The following is a 15,901-nucleotide window of genomic DNA, read 5'->3' as shown; positions in this document are numbered from 1 at the left end:
GCTTGAACCCGGGAGGCGGAGGTTGCGGTGAGCCAAGATCACGCCATTGCACTCTAGCCTGGGTGACAAGAGCGAAACTCCGTCTCAAAAGAAAAAAAAAGTGTGTCTAGTAAAGGAAGCTAGGGCATTGTCACAACACCCAAGCAGGGGACTCCACCCTTAACCAACATCAGGGTTTTCCTGGCTGCCAGTTTCCTGTGTGCTTGGGGCAGCTTATAGCCCAGGTTTATAGCCCAGCCTGCAGCCCCAGATTGCTCTGGTCTTCCCAGCACCCCAGTGAGCAGGAGAAAAACACAGAAACCAACATTTAGTGAGGACTGCCGTGGGCCAGGCACCTTGCAATCTGCTCTACACACACTGCCTCTTAATCCTCAAAAGGAACCACTGGGGTAGATATTATTATCAGCTATTTCCTCGTAAGCCACCTAAAGTTGGCTGGGTGAGATGGCTTAAACCTGTAATCCCAGCACTTTGGGAGGCCAATGCAAGAGGATCACTTGAGGCCAGGAGTTCAAGACGAGCCTAGGCAACATAGCAAAATCCTCTCTCCACAAGAATTTAAAAAATTAGCCAGACATAATGGCATATGCCTATAGTCCCAGCTATGCAGGAGGTTGAGACAGGAGTACTGCTTGGGCCTAGAAGGACAAGGCTGCAGTGAGCCATGATGCCACCACCGCATTCCAGCCTGGGCAACAGAGCAAAACCCTGTCTCAAAAAAAAAAAATGCTTAGTGCTATCAAGTCTCCACAGCTAGTATCAGAGTTCATATCTTACCTGCCTCTGCTCATGCCTCTAAACTGCATTCTTCCAGCCCTGCTGGAGAAAACTAGGCTGACACCAAAGTACAGATTTTCAAGGGCCCTGGCGAGGCTCCTTCACACCAAAGCAAATTTCCCACCTGCAGTCACACCAGAATCTTTCTGTTCCTTTAGCTAAGACTTTGGTTCCTGCAAACTTGCAAATCCCCTGGGACAGGCAACACTTTAAATGCTCATCAAGCATTTGTGCTTTAGTAGGAGTGAATTTTGAATTTTTTTCTTATGAGTAGCTTTTGCTGGATCTTAAGGTAAGTAATGATAAAAATATTGGGTTCCTGGATGGAGAAAGAGTCTGTTGAAAAGAGGAAGAAAGATTGTAGGATGGGAGGCGGGGGCACCAATGGTGGGTTTTACTTCACAGTTTTGTGGAAGATTCTAGATGCTAGGATCATAAAGTAAGGAAAAGAACATTTTTTCCTGCTTCTGGGTTTTACAGTTGAAATGAGGAAAGTAAGCTACCTCCATGCAATGAGTCTGTTGTCATGCCCAGAGAGCCAGAGCTAAGCAGACTCTGTGTTCAACTCTCTCTGGCCTCATTCCTGCTGTCCAAAAGGCCCATCATAGTCAGCAAGTAAATTTGTATCTGGCAGTTGTTTATCTCCACCACCAGGGCCCATGTCTGTTTGAATCACCAGCGTATCCCCAGAACCTGGCAGAATGCATCGCACTTAATAGGTGCTCAATACGTGTTCATAGGAATGAATGTTGTTTAAATTTGAAACAAAAAGACCTGAACCAGGACTCTGGATTCTAGCCTTGCATTGCCACCAGAATGTCCTGCATCCTTAGGGAAGTCACTCCTGTCTCTGGGCTTCGGGCTCCTCATTTGTAACATAAATGCTGTTTTGTCATTCCAGGGCTATGTTGAATTAATCTAAATCCAAACGTGGAGTGCTAAGGTTGATGGGCTTAGAACGCTCTCATCAGGTCAGCATTGCTGGAAGACAGTGGTAGGAATAGCATGGCTCTGGCAGTTTCTGCAGATATGTACTCCCTGACCCTCTGAGCAGAAGTCAGGATCTGGGGCTCTTGGGGACAGGATTCCCGGGGAGCAGCCAGGAGGACTTCTTTCTTAGGTCAAGGCTTTCATTTATCAGCAAATGCCTTCCAGGAGAATGATGGTTACGAACATAGGCTGTGGAGCCACGCTGCCTGGGTTCCATTTCCACTGGGCTCAGCTCTACCCCTCACCAGTGGGGTGACCATGCCCAGGGTACATACCTGGTTCCCGGTGACCTCCTCAGTACTATCATCTGATAGTCACACCTGCCTTGGAGGTGAGTGTAGAGAACTCCATTCTTGTAAAGCACACAGGTGAGGGCTCTGTGAACGTGAGTTAGCGGTTTTGACTTCTCAGAGCATGAAGTCCGAAGCTGGCCCCTGACGGCTGCAGTTCTGGCCAGGGAGAGCAGGCCTCTAGCTTAGTCTCCTTCTTTGCCTCTCGATGTCATTTACTTCCCATTGCATGCCCATAAGAGACCAATCATGAGGCTCCGTTTTACAGATAGTGAAGTCAAGGCACCAGAAGAAAGTACTAGACTTCTTAACTTCATCTTCCGCAACAAGTGCAGCCCCGGGTTCAGGACTCATGCATTTGGTTTCAGTGTTGCTGGCTCTCGAGGGAGTTGATATCCGGTCGGGAATGGAGAGAGCCTGACCTGAGTCAATAGTCACAGTGTCTGTGTTTGATGCATCCCAATCACAAAGCACAGGTGCACGGTTGTTCCTGACCAACCCTGAGCCCAGCAGGGGCAGGTGGCCCTGAGTGGAAGGCAGGGTAGGAGGGGAGGTGCCCTGCATGGACCTGGAAACTAGGAAACGGCAGAGACAGACCCCCAATTCCAGACCCGTCCTCTCCTCTGCACCCTGCTGCCTCCCTGGATGGGGTCCAGTCACATTCTGAGCACCGTGACTGCCTCCAGCCTGGGGTGAGGAGGGCATGCAGCAAGTGCCTTGCTCCCGGCTGGGAAGAGCAGAGCCACAGTCCGCTGGCACCTGCCTGGCTGGCCCCTCTGGGAGGGGAGCCTTCCTCCGTAAATCAAACACTTAATTAACTTGGGAACACAAGAATACCGTGTCAGGAGCGATATGTCGGTGCTTGTGTGAACTGGACCGTGTTGTTTTCTGTGGACTGGGGCAGGGTGTGGAGAGAGTTTCAGGAGGCTGGGAGGTTTTTTCCACCGTGTTGTCATTTCTCCGATAATTGAGTTATCTCTCTCGTTGCAGGTGGAGAGAGACTTTGAAAGGGAGTATGGAAAACTTCAGCAGTGAGTGTCAACCCCAGAAAGATGAGGTGGGAGGCAGGGAGGGACAAGGGCCCCCTGCCAGGTCTCACCTGTCTGCCCCGTGCCCTTCCCTGGGCTGCCCCTCTGCCCCGTGAGCACCCTGGAAGCTGAGGGCAGCTCGGGTCACCAGGCTGCTGGAACTGTTCCCCCGCAATAGCCACATGAGAGTCGTTCACTTGTAGCCTTTGGGTGTAGTGGCACTTCAGTCAGCGGGAAAAATCCCCATGGAGAAGATCCCTTTCTCCTCCTCCCTGGCAGGCCCTCCAGAGCACCTGGGCTTCGCTTAGGTAGGGGGAAGGAAGGGGACCCCAAGCAACCCATCCCCTGCCTTGCAGGCTGGAAGAGCAGACCCGGAGGCTGCAGAAAGACATGAAGAAGAGCACCGACGCCGACCTGGGTAGGTGACTTTCCACCTGCACCACTGGCTTAGGCAGGTGGGACAGAGATGGGCACCCTCCTCCCTCAGCCCCCCAAGGGCTCTGACGTTGCTGCACTCAGAGGATGTGTACCCAGTGTCCTGAGAAGCAGCCTGAGGACAGTTACTCTTCACCAGTCAGATCCCACTTTGCACAGAGCTCGCACTGCCCCACTCTGGATGTGGGTGCTGGGGCGAGGCTCTCCTGGGACTCCAGTCAGGGCAGTACTGCAGCTGGTGGGAGCTTCTGGTAGCAGATGCCTCCGTTGCCTCAGAATCCTGGCCACCGGCTCAGGCTGTCCCGAGGGAAAGGGAAGCACGTTCCCTCCCACAGAAACGAGACTCCCTGGCCTGCTGGGACGGGCGCTCCAGTGGCAACAAGAATGGAAGCTGTTGTGTGTTTAAACAGGAGGTTGCGTTAAAGTGTAAGGCCAGAAATAGCCCAGATAATTCTGTCATGACAAAGGGCACTGGGAGGTCCTTGGGAAGTGGGGGCCAGCAGGTGCTGGGAAACAGCCAGGTCCCTTGGGGAGGTTTCTTGGCTGGAGAGTTCTTGTTTGAAACAAGGAGGAACCAGGCCCAGGAGCCTAGAGACACAAGCAGGTCGGGAATAAGGGAGCGTCCAGAGCCCTTGCTGCAGGCCATGTCCCAGAAAGGAGGCGACGAGCAACCGGGAGAGATGGAGACCATTCCTTGAGGTTCTTTCTCCAAGGCCTTGACTTTCCCACCCAAGAGCAGCAAGCAATTGACCAAAGGTTGATCAATAGCTTCAGCACTCCCTGTGCAGCTCTGGGCAGCTGACTTAGCTCTACCTCAGTTCCCTCACGCGAGAAGCACAGGTAACGCTGTCCGAGTGGCACAGGCTGTTGTTGAAGATTAAGTCAGATGAGCAACGTAAAGCACTGAGAACAGGGCCTAGCACGGGTCAGCTCTCGGGGTGTCCGCTCCTGGCATCACCGTCATCATGGTCGGCAGCAAGCCTCCCTGACTAGGTGGACTCCTGCAGCTCCTTCCCTGGGTCCAGTGGGAGAGCTGTGTCTGTATACCACTGGGCTGAGGACCTGAAAGAGACTTGGGTATGGCCAGGACTGCCCACTTCCTCTCACTTAGCAGATACTGACCGAGAACCCATGTGCACCAGGCACACTCAGCACTAGAGACTCAACAGCAAGACAAGATGGGAGCTTATGTTCTAGGAGGAAGACCTGCAAGAGGTCCACAGGCAGATCGGTATATGATGACATGTCGTGGCGTGCAGGGTCAATAAAAATAAGGAGGTGGAGAGTGACAGGGTCAAGGGAGGCCCTCCTGGGGACGTGATGCCTGGGCAGAGTCCTGAAGGAATGAGTAACCCACACAAGTAGAGCCAAGGGAAGAGGGTCTGAAACACAGTGGACAGCAAGCACGGAGGCCCAAAGGCTGTGCACGCTGACCAGAGGTGCAGGACAGGCAGCAGGAGGGTGGAGAAGCCATCTTCAGTCCCCTTGGCCACTCCAGCTGCTGAATAATGCCGTGTTATGGCTGTGAAGAAATTTCACCTACCTGAGCTTTTCTGACCTTGAGATTGGCGGGGCACATGACACACCCATTTTATAAATGGCATGTCCATTTGATAAAGGAGGAAGAGTTCAACTCCTCTTCTCCAAGTCCAGGGCCTTGTCTCCACAGCAAAGCCTGCCCATGCCCCACTCATTGCTTTGCCCACCCCCGCCCCCACCACCAAACTAGAAGGTGACTGAAACAGCTGCCACTCCGGAACCCTGGCCCGTCCACTCTTGGCTTGGCTGGCTGTGAGCCTAGTGCAAATGGGGCGGCATCACTGTCTACTGACACCATTCAAAGGGCCACAGGGCAGTGGGCACCTAAGGGTGGGATTTGAGGACCCGCATGCTCCTACTTGGTACTGCAGTTAAGAGGAAAACCCTTGAAGTGTGCCTAATAGAGGCAGTGATTTGAATTTGTTTCCATTTTATGCCAGCTCCTAAGCCTCAGCCAGTTACTGATGTGTAAACACACCTTTCCTACAAAGCACTGATCACAAAAAGAAAGCATTCCTTCCCTGGGAGCTGCCGTCACCACCACCACCACCACCACCACCACCACTACCACGCCCGGGTGAGCGCTGACTGCCTGTGCAGGGACTGTGGCCATCTTGGTCTGTGCCATAAATTCTCATGCCAGTGCTAATTCCTGGGCCGTGGGCTGGTCTGAACATGCACCTTGTTCCTGGCCTCTAGCGTTGCCAAACTATGTGTGTCTCAAGCCAAGGACTGGATTTGGGAGTTTGTCTGCAGTTGTTTGTTTTGTAGTTATTTCAGGTCTGAGTTACTTGGGTCGCATTTTTCTTGATCGGTCCCCACTGCCTTTCCAGTTTGGGAGCTGCTGTGACCCATTGCTTCCTTTCCTTCCTGCTTCTGCAGACAGCTGCATTGTCAGAGCATAAATAAAGCCAGGGTGTGCTGTGTTCACAGTGGCTTGCTCCGGAACCAAGGAGGGCATCAGGGGTCCGTGATGCACCGTCCGTGGCTGTGGAAAGCTTAGTTTTCCAGCAGAGAAACCAGAGTTCAATGGGTAACTGCAGAAGCCTAACACTACTGTCCTCTGTCAGGAATGGATGTGGGCAGAGACAGTGCCTCTGAAGAGCGGTGGTGCTGGTCATGGGGCCGAGGCGAGCCTGACAGCCACATCAGTCTCACATACGGGGCATCAGCATTGTAGGTGGGCTTGCTGTGCCATGGGCCGCTGGGCCCCACCTCCAGCCTCCAACTAACTCATGGGCTGGGCGAGACCTGAAAATGTGTGTCCCTGGAGTTCCCAGGTGATGCTGAGGCCCACACTGTGAGCACCACTGATCTGGACAGTTGAGGGGAATGGAAGGATGCTTTTCCTGAGCATGGAATCTCCTGAGCTCCCCAGCAAGGTGGAAAATCCCCAGTTACTCTAAAAAAGATGATCTTTCTTTCAGAAACTCATACTACTTTCAGAGTGCTCTGGTGAATCTTTGAATCTTACATTCCAGAGGCCGCATCAGGACTCCAGAGACCCGGGTGGGGTCCAAGACCCTCACCTTCTCTAAGGTTCAAAGATCACCAGCCTCCTGGTATGGGCCAGGCTGACTGTGCCCCTCTCCCAGTCCCTGCAGGGAACAGTGAGGGGTATGGCCTGGGGCAGGGACCACAGGTCCAGAGGGGCATGGAGATCTGCTGTTTATTTTTGTTGAGAGGGAACGGAGTCACGCTGTGTCATCCAGGCTGGTCTCGAACTCCTGGGCTCAAGGGATCCTCCTGCTTCAGCTTCCCAAAGCACAGGGATTACAGGCATGAGCCACTATGCCCAGCTAAGACCATGGTGTTCCTGGCGTCATCTACCCCAGCTCTGCTCTGTGCACATGAAGCGGGGGCATCACTGGGCGGGGATTCCAGACCCAGTTCTGCCCAGGGCCAGCCACTGAGCCCACTCAGTTCCTTGACTTCCTGACAATGCAAGAGCTTTAGGAAAGGGGAAAATGCGGTTTGGCTGGGCGCAGTGGCTCACACCTGTAAGCCCAGCACTTTGGGAGGCGAAGACAGGTAGATCACCTGAGGTCGGGAGTTCGAGACCAGCCTGGCCAACATGGTGAAACCCCGTCTCTACTAAAAATACAAAAATTAGGTGGGTGTGATGGCAGGCGCCTGTAATCCCAGCTACTTGGGAGGCTGAAGCAGGAGAATCACTTGAAGCCAGGAGGCGGAGGATGCAGTGAGCCCAGATGATGCCATTGCACTCCAGCCTGGGCGACAAGAGCGAAACTCCGTCTGAAAAAAAAAGGAAAGTGGGAAGAACGTCTCCTCGCTCCTCTGGCTTTTTGGGTTGTTTTCCTCAGATATTTTTTTAAGAAATTGCGGAAGATATTTTTCAGAAACATTTCCAGCTTTATCCAGAATTTTATTATCTTTTTATTATGCTGTATGTGATCATTTCATAATCAAATTAAGTTATACATAACGTTTGTTCCTAAATCTACAGAGTCACTCCACAGAATTTAAGAGGTGTTTTTCCCTCCGTTGCTTCAACATTTCTGGAAAGTTTACATTTCCAGCCTTCTCCCACAGTTTGCCCTTTTGCTGGTTGACTGTAGCGCTCTCCCAGATTCCAGAAAAACCCCAGGAGGGTGCTCCGGACCGGCTAGTCTGTTCAGCGCTGCTTTGCTGGCTGGTGAAGGGGCCTGGGGGAGGCAGACCCCTCCTCAGGGAGCGCAGGGTCAGGGTTCGGGTTCATGCCATGGAGTGCTAGGCAAGGCACATCTGTAATTAACTGGGAGGCAGACCTTATGTCATGGGTCTTAAGACATTTTTTCCACGGTTAACATCTCTGAAATCAAAGTACTGAAAGCGTAGCCTGGTTTGATTGACAATTTTTTTCTCTCTTAGTGGTCTATACAATAAGTGACTTGCAATGAAGAGCATCTTAAATTCAGTAACATGCATATGGTAAGAAATGCATTCGCAATGTGTCTTCTCTCCTGAGACCTGCCCCAGACGCACTCTGACACTGGTACAGACGGCATCAGGCCAGCATGACCCTTCTCCAGGGCCGCTTCCTGCCCCTCCAGAATTTTGTTTCTAGAATCTAGAAATAATGGAGGCCTGAAAACGTTCAGGACCAAGAGCTCCAAAGCTGCCAGCGGTCTCCATCCCGCCTCTGAGCCGCCTGTGACTCCCAGGCTTCCCATCTGCCCAGCAGGGAATGTCAACACAGGAGGGAGGAGCACAGAGGGGTGGGTGGCACATTCATGGGGATCGGGTACCAGGGTGCCTTGAAAAACGTCAGCGAATGCCTGATGGACCTCTCCACTGGCTTCCTCTAGGCCAGATCAGAAGGAGAGCAGTGAACAGGGAAGCAGCTGTCCAGGGTCAAGGGTCAGGGCCCGGCTGGCACGTTCAGCCATTTGACCTTGGAGGCATTACGAACCCTTTTGCACCTAATCTGCCTCCTCTCTAAAATGGAACCAAAATACGTTTCTGCTAGACATCCCTTGGGTTGTTTGAGCCCTAAATGAGAGTGCATGGGAACCTCGGCAGAACCCCAAGATGGGGACCTGCTGGCAGCTTTGGAGCATTTTGTCCCGTACAAGTTCCCAGGTTTACATTATTTACAAACAAAATTCTAGGGGAGCAGGAAGAGACCCTGGAGGAGGGCCCTGCTGTCCCAGTGCTGCCTGTACCAGCTGCAGAGTGTGTCTGGGTGAGTCTCGGGGGAAAACACATTTTCCAGTGTATCTCTTCCTACTGGATGTTGAGGAAACCAGGGGTTGGCAGGCTACAGCTGCTGGCCTAATCTGACCTAGTTTTGTCAATAAAGTTTTATTGAAACAGCCACATCTATTTTTTATGTGTTGTTGGCAGTTTTCACAGCACAAGGCAGAGTTGAGAAGCTGCAACAGAAATCGTATGGCCCACGAAGCCTGAAATATTTACTGTTGGCCTTTTGTAGTAAAAATTGTGTGTAAACTGGAGTACTGTTATTCTTGTCCATCCGGGAGTCCCAAACCAAGCGTCATGTCCATACCACCTGGAGAGGTGGTTTTAAATGCATATTCCTGGGTACCAGGTTTACTGAATTAGAATCTTTGGAGCCAGAAACATATTTTATAGCCTCCCACCCAGATGGTCCTTTTCTAACCCAGAGTTTGGAGAACAGGTAAAGCCGCTCAAAAGAATTGTCCGGAGCAGTGTTAGGGTCAGGAACGAACATTAAACCGTGGGGATCAGCAGCTTGTGGTTGTGTGGTACTTCGCCATTCTGACGGCTGTGGCTGTGGGAAGAGGTTTTCAGGGTACAGGCCCCTGGCATAGGAGGACGGGGTCCTGGAGAGAAGGCCGTGAAACCTGCCCCTTCATAGAAGGCTCACTGAGCTTTGGCTTCCCACAGCCATGTCAAAATCTGCCGTGAAGATATCCTTGGACTTACTCTCTAATCCCCTCTGTGAGCAAGACCAGGACCTTCTGAACATGGTGATGGCCCTGGACACGGCCGTGAAGCGGATGGACGCCTTCAATCAGGAAAAGGTGACTAGGTCTTGGTCTGGGGTGGGCAAGCATGACTTTGCCCCCCGTCTGGGCCTCTGGGTGGGCTGTGCGGGGAGGCCCGAGTGGGCTCCCTCTGCTCTCGGGGCTCTAAGCCCTCTGGCCTCGTGTGCTGCAAGGTGCTGCAAGCCCACGGGGCTCTTTCCAGACTCTTCTGCCTTGGCTCTACCTGCTTCCTGAGGCTCCACGAGCTCATGTTACTTACTGTGAGGGTCGCCGGCGGCAGTCCTGTTCACCCCAGCCCCTGAGCCTTCTGTGGCCACCCGCCCGGCCTCCACCCTGAGCAAGGCCAAGCCCAGGACAAGGACAGCACCCTGTGGCCCTTCAGACTTCCTAGCCCAGTGGTAGTTAGGGGCCCTGCCTTGCGTGTCGCCCTCCCCTCCCCACCTGTTTTAATGTCTTTGGGTTTTTCTTTGACAGGTGAACCAGATCCAGAAGACTGTGATCGAGCCCTTAAAAAAGTGAGTCAGTATCACCTGGGGGCCTCGGGGCACTTACGGGAGAGGCAGGTCAGCGGCCACTTGGGGACTGAACAGGATTTCTAGCTGCCTGTCCCCAGATTCCCATGGGGCCTGACGGGAAACTCAGTGGGGACGTCAGCTCTGTGACCTGTGGCCTAAGCGTCCATGCTCCTGGGGACTCCAGAGTACCCGCATGGCCCAGGCGAGCTCAGGGTACCCTTGCCACCACCCCCTTCCCGCCCCACCCAGCAACCGCCGCTGTTCTGGTGGTCATTTGACCGCTTCCTCCTGATTGAGAGCCACTGGGGCCAGGGCTTGCTGAATGGAGCTAGCAGAGATCTTGGCCAGCCCTCAGCGGACATGAGCAAGGCCTTTCATCTGGCCCCGCCGGATTGGGAGAGCAGCTGCCTGCAGCACTCGGCTTTGGAAATGTGGGGTGGCCGCACACAGGGAGGGGCGCGGCAGCAGGGTCTGGCCCGGGAAGGTCCCCTAGCTTGTGACCTGTTGGGGTCAGGAATGCTTCTGTGAGACTCATCTTCTGTTGGGCAGGCCCTGGTCAGTGATCAGACAGGCCTATTCCCTCGGTCCCCAGGGCGGGGAACAGGCAGAGCCGTGCCTTGAAGCCCCGAATCACTTGATCTTCCCTGGCTTCTCTCGAGCAGGCTGTGACCTAGAAAGCTCCTGTTTGCCCAGCTGCACTTCGTTGTCTCTTCTGCGGTGGTCCCAGGCAGTGCCTTGCCAGGGCCGGGTAATGAGGCTCTGCCTAATTATCGCTGGCCTGGCCCAGGGCCCACAGGGCAACGAGGGGAGCAGTTTTTGATCCTGCAGCCCCTGGTGTTTGGGATTGCTGAGCTGTTCGTTGACTGTGCAGGCCTGAAGTATGGGATTAGGAAAAGGCCCGCCTGACCCTAGCAAGCTCTTGTTTCTAAGCCAGGACCGTGGAGGCTCAGCGAAGGCAGGGGGAGAAGGTACTGTGCCTCCTGCTCCAGCCCTGGCCACCCAGCCTCCCCAGAGTGGGCATCCGCCACCCCCTGCCTGCTGGTGACAGTGCAGCCCCATACCACAGGGTTGCACAGGGAGCTGGGGTGCAGAAAGAGCTCCATGGCTGTGGGTTTTGGTCCTGGGCTTCAGGACAGACTGTTCAGGGCTGGTTGGGAAGGACGCAGACTGAGCAGACCCTACCCACAGAGGGCTCTTCTGTGCCAGGGCCACAGGGGTCCCAGAGACGGACACAGAGGCTGCCACAGGCACCCATGGCTGGCAGAATGAGGCAGGGACTCAGAGAACTGGGGAACTGACTCCCACCTCAATTTCAGTATCAGCAAGGCGCCCTTGAAATCTGATTCCTGGCTTCTGAAGCCCAAATGGAGAGAAACCCCAGCCACTTCCCACCACGCTGGTGGTCCGCCACCTGCCAGGAAGGTGGGGGCGTGGCAGAGGGGGCGCACATCTCCACAGCGGATCCGCTGACCTCTGCATGAGCCCTCAGGCCTGCCTGGCTGGCTTCTCCCTGCATCCCCACAGCTGACATACGATCTCCCCCAACCACATAAAACCGTGCAGCCTACAGCCTCCTCCCATTGGCTTCCTCTTGCCAGAAGAGAAGCTCCCAGGGACCCCAGCACCGGAAACAGGAAACTCCAGCTTTCCTGTCCTCTGATGAAGATCATGGCCACATGGCCACCCCACCGCCCCCAGCCTCCCTGCAGGGGCTCGGCCTCTAATCCCCAGTCTCTGGGCCGCATTGTCATGTCGGATGGGGATGCTTTCAATTTCCCTTTCCTGGTGGGTGGAAGCTCCCGGCTGCGTGGGCACAGACCAAGGCATGGCAGGCATTCCCCACCAGTGCTGGCTGCGCCCAGCCCACCTCCCAGCCGGCCTCGCTCCCCTTCCCTCTCCTGCTCCTCTTCGCCCCTCCCATCCCCAGGGGAGTGAGTTTGATATTGAGCCTTAGGACAGACAAGAATTGGGCAGTGATCATGGGTAATGCTTTGATCACCGGCCTGGGCCCAGCCCAGCCCTCTTCTTTGAGGATAAATGTAAAACAGACTTCAGGAGCTTACAGTCTAGCGGAAAGCCACGGTGTGTTCTCAGGTCAGCGGCCAGGTGTGGCAACTGCCAGTGTGGTGCAGGACCATGGAGCGGGGCGTGCTCGGTGGGCTGTCCCACCTGCCCCCACCAGGCCTGGGAGGCTGTTTCCTCACATGTGGAAACAGCCAAACTGACTTCTCATAATGGGACAGTCAGCGCCTAGGAGCGGGAGGGGAGGGGTGAAGTGCGCTGGAACAGCAGAGTGGAGCCTGGGTCCTGGCTTCACACCTGGGGAGAGGCCCCCCAGTGTGGTTGGGTAGAGTCAGCAGGGCCTCTGTGGGGTCCCAGGGACATATCTGGGAGGGGCTGGCACAGGCGCCCAGGCTGTGCATGTCTCCACCTCCCCTGCCAGCAGCCTGAGCCCTGACCTAAGAGCCCACGCAGCACCATGGCACGTCCACTGTCCACCCCAGGGCTTTGGCAAAGTCTGTTCTGTTGCTAAGAAGTAGAAAACGGAGAGATGGGGCCTTAATGGGTCAGTGACCAGGGCAGATGTGACAGAGTCCTGGTCCCCTACTCTTCAGCCACCTCGGCACAAGCTGCGCCATGCCCTGACTGATGTGAGTTCCCCCTGAATGTAGAAGGGTGTGACACTTGTCCCTACCCCTAGGGAATCCCAATCCCAGGACCCAACCTCCCCCCACCGTGGTTGTAATTTATCAGCAATCGCCTCCAGTGGCCTGAGCAGGCAGAACCTCTTGGTGACTAAGAGGTGCTGTCATGGGAAACGGAGGTTTTCATGGTGAAGACATGCTCTTCCCACAGGGGCAGGTGGGAAGTGGTCTTGCAGAGGCAAGTGGTCTTGGTTCCAGGGGCCTGACAGGAGCCCATGCAGCCAGGTGGCCACCTGGAGACACCACGACCCCATCCCCCGAGGAGCTCTGTAACCCAGCCTCCCTCACCCCCACTCAGCACTCTGCTGTGGTCAGTGCTCCTGGTGGCTCTGACTCTGGCCCAGGAAATAATAAGCCCCAGCCGACAGCTGTGGGAAGGGGGCTATGAGAGTGCCGCAGGGGATGTGGGGGGTCAGGCTGCTGGAGCAACGAGCATGCGGCTCCTCCCATCCTGCACTGTGGAAGGCGCCTTGCACACACATGGCTTCACGCTGTGATGCCCTCCTTCCTGAGGATGTGAGCTCAGGGTGGTGGGATTGGGGCCAGGGCCAGAGAGCTCTCCACCTGCTGCCTCCTGCCTGCCTCTCATCCTTGCCCTGTCCCAGCGCCTGCACCCACCCGGCAGCTCCCAGGCACCCACAAGGCCCAGGCACTGGGACCATCCAAGCAGCAGGTGGCTTCTAACACGAAGATCAAGGCGAGGACTGGGGTGGCTGCCAGTGGTCCCTTGGCCATTTGGGGCGGAGGGACAGGTGGCTTGGTAGCCTCTCAGGCCCAGCTGCACCTGCTGCCTGAGCACGTGCCTCTCAGCTGCCCAGGAAGGGGGCAGGGCTCCCCAGCAGCTGCAGCTCCACCACGCAGCTGCCCTGGGCGAAAGCATCAAGCCTAGCTCCTCCCAGCAGTCTCACTCCAGCCCACGCCATGGGCGACCATGCGTAGTGCTGAGTTCCGCGGTGCTGAGGGGCCCACGTTCTCTGTGCACAGTGCTGGGAGGCCCATGGCTTCTGCCTGGCAAGTCGGTCAGATGCTGGTTTGATTACGGGATGTCTAAGGGCACGGGTGAGGATTCAGGGTGCTTTGGTGGCTTCACCCACTTAGCACCTTGTTAGACAGGGAGCCCCTTATGGACACTGTTGAGGTAGAGGATTTCTGTCTTGGGGATAAGCCCTTTGTTTCATCGAAATCTACTCCCTGGGTCTGTGACTTAGTTTGGGGCATTTAATGCTTTGATAAAGTTAATATGCTCTTACTCTCTGGCAAAACTTCATTACTCTTACCTCAAATGGACACTTGATTTGCTGAGGCTTTTTAAAACCAGGCCGGCCACGGTGGCTCACGCCTGTAATCGCAGCACTTTGGGAGGCTGAGGCGGGTGGATCACTCAAGGTCAGGAGTTGAAGACCAGCCTGGCCAATATGGTGAAACCCCATCTCTACTAAAAATACAAAAATTAGCTGGGCGTAGTGGCACACGTCTGTAATCCTAGCTCCTCGGGAGGCTGAGGCATGAGAATCGCTGGAACCTGGGAGGTGGAGGCTGCAGTGAGCAGAGATCACACCACTGCACTCCAGCCTGGGTGAGAGAGCAAGACTCTGTCTCAAAACCAAATTCCTGGTCATATCCTTTGAGAGGCACATCTGGGAGTCCTGCTCTGTGTGGTGTCTGAGCTCCTGGAACCTGACAGCGAGTCTGCCAGCATCCTCTCGACTCTGAGTGCCTGTGAGAGGCTGATCCCAGCCTCAGTAACTGCTTCCTGCCCTCGTCTTTCTTCCTCATCTTTCCTCCTCTCTGGGTTCCTCATAAAAACCTCCGGGAGGAACCAACTCTTCTGGTCCTGGGTCACCTCCGAATGGCCACAGAGTCACGAGCTCCCTGGGCTGCACAGATGGATCCTGGACAGTCCAGGGCTCTGGCTTGCCTGGTAGATGCCCCCTGCCATCGCGCCGAGGGCCAGCCCTCCAGCAGCAGCAGCAAGAGCCTCAGGAGAGCATTGCTCCTGGTCACCAGAAGCCACATGAGTCACAAAGATGAGGCCCATGTGGACCTGCAGCGCCGCATTGTCCACTGCTGCTGTCTCTGAGGGCCACTCCTCTGAGTCTCCCACGCGGTCCCTTCTAGTCATGGTGGGGTAGTAGGAGGTTCTCAGGGCATTTTCCTGAAGCAGCTGGTTGGAACTTTGGCCGTTCCAATGGCAGAGCCATAGGATTTCTGCTGCTTTCATGTTGCCAAGGAGCCCTTGAAGGAGAAGGTGCCCTGGGGCAGGAGTGAGTTCAGATTTCAGTTCTGCCACCTGCCAGTGGCACTGTGACGGCTAGAAAGGGTGCCAGACAGAGAACGTGGGCACCTGTGTTCTCTTCTAGACTTTCTTTGCCTCATCATGACTTTGGATGAGTCATAGGTCATCTCTCTGTCCTCAGTTTCCCTCCTTTTTAAAAGTGAGGTGTTGGCCAGATGACTTGAAGGCACCTTCCCCACCATCCTCTAGTCCGTTGTGTGATGAAGCTCACAGGAGGTGGGGGTCAGGGTGCCCTTCATTCCTGGGCCACCCTGTGCTACCCAGCTCCCTGGACCTGGCCCACAACCCCACCTCCTCTCATCTGCCCTCACCCCATGACATTGTCCACGTTCGCACAAGCTCCAGGGGACAGGGCTTCATCTGTCTTGTTCACGGTGAACTCCCCAACACCTAGAGCAGGGTCTGGCGCTTGGTAGGTGCTCAGGGCACATTTTTGGATAAGTGAGTGCTGGCCAGGACGCCCCTCCAAGAGCGGACCCATCTCTAGCCAAGCCACCCCTCCAAGAGCGGACCCATCTCTAGCCAGGCCACCCCTTCAAGAACGGGCCCATCTCCAACCAGCTTGTCCTACAGATTCGGCAGCGTCTTCCCGAGCCTCAACATGGCGGTGAAGCGGCGGGAACAGGCCTTGCAGGACTATAGGAGGCTGCAGGCCAAGGTGGAGAAGTATGAGGAAAAGGAGAAGACGGGGCCAGTGCTGGCCAAGCTCCACCAGGTACCAGGGGAGACAGGCGGGCAGGGGCTAGACAGGTGGACCGTCGTGGTCACCTGTGGTAAGTCTCTCCCCTCACCTGGGGGCACGAAGACCAAGACACCAGACATCCCCACCCTACCCATCCCGTATCCCGCACTCA

General features: G+C 55.2%; 1 protein-coding gene across 3 annotated transcripts in view; it reads left to right on the top strand.

Moving 5' to 3' along the window:
- Positions 1-15,901, top strand: part of BIN3 (bridging integrator 3) — a 48,437-nt gene that overhangs the window by 29,109 nt on the left and 3,427 nt on the right. Inside the window, exons 3-8 of one of the 3 annotated variants that reach the window (XM_009243615.4) lie at positions 1,679-1,748; positions 3,048-3,088; positions 3,442-3,503; positions 9,431-9,567; positions 10,006-10,046; positions 15,621-15,762. In XM_009243615.4, coding sequence (XP_009241890.3) covers positions 1,725-1,748; positions 3,048-3,088; positions 3,442-3,503; positions 9,431-9,567; positions 10,006-10,046; positions 15,621-15,762 — 447 coding nt within the window. In that variant the 5' untranslated portion in view covers positions 1,679-1,724. Of the gene's footprint in view, positions 1-1,678; positions 1,749-3,047; positions 3,089-3,441; positions 3,504-5,499; positions 5,637-9,430; positions 9,568-10,005; positions 10,047-15,620; positions 15,763-15,901 lie in introns of those variants that run through there. The other 2 variants (XM_054561340.2, XM_002818888.5) reach the window with 2 other exon arrangements.

The sequence above is a fragment of the Pongo abelii genome, chromosome 7, assembly GCF_028885655.2.
Source record: "Pongo abelii isolate AG06213 chromosome 7, NHGRI_mPonAbe1-v2.0_pri, whole genome shotgun sequence".
Classification (NCBI taxonomy): Eukaryota; Metazoa; Chordata; class Mammalia; order Primates; family Hominidae; genus Pongo; species Pongo abelii.
The sequence above is the reverse complement of the archived record's forward strand: the minus strand, read 5'-3'. Positions and strand labels throughout refer to the sequence as shown.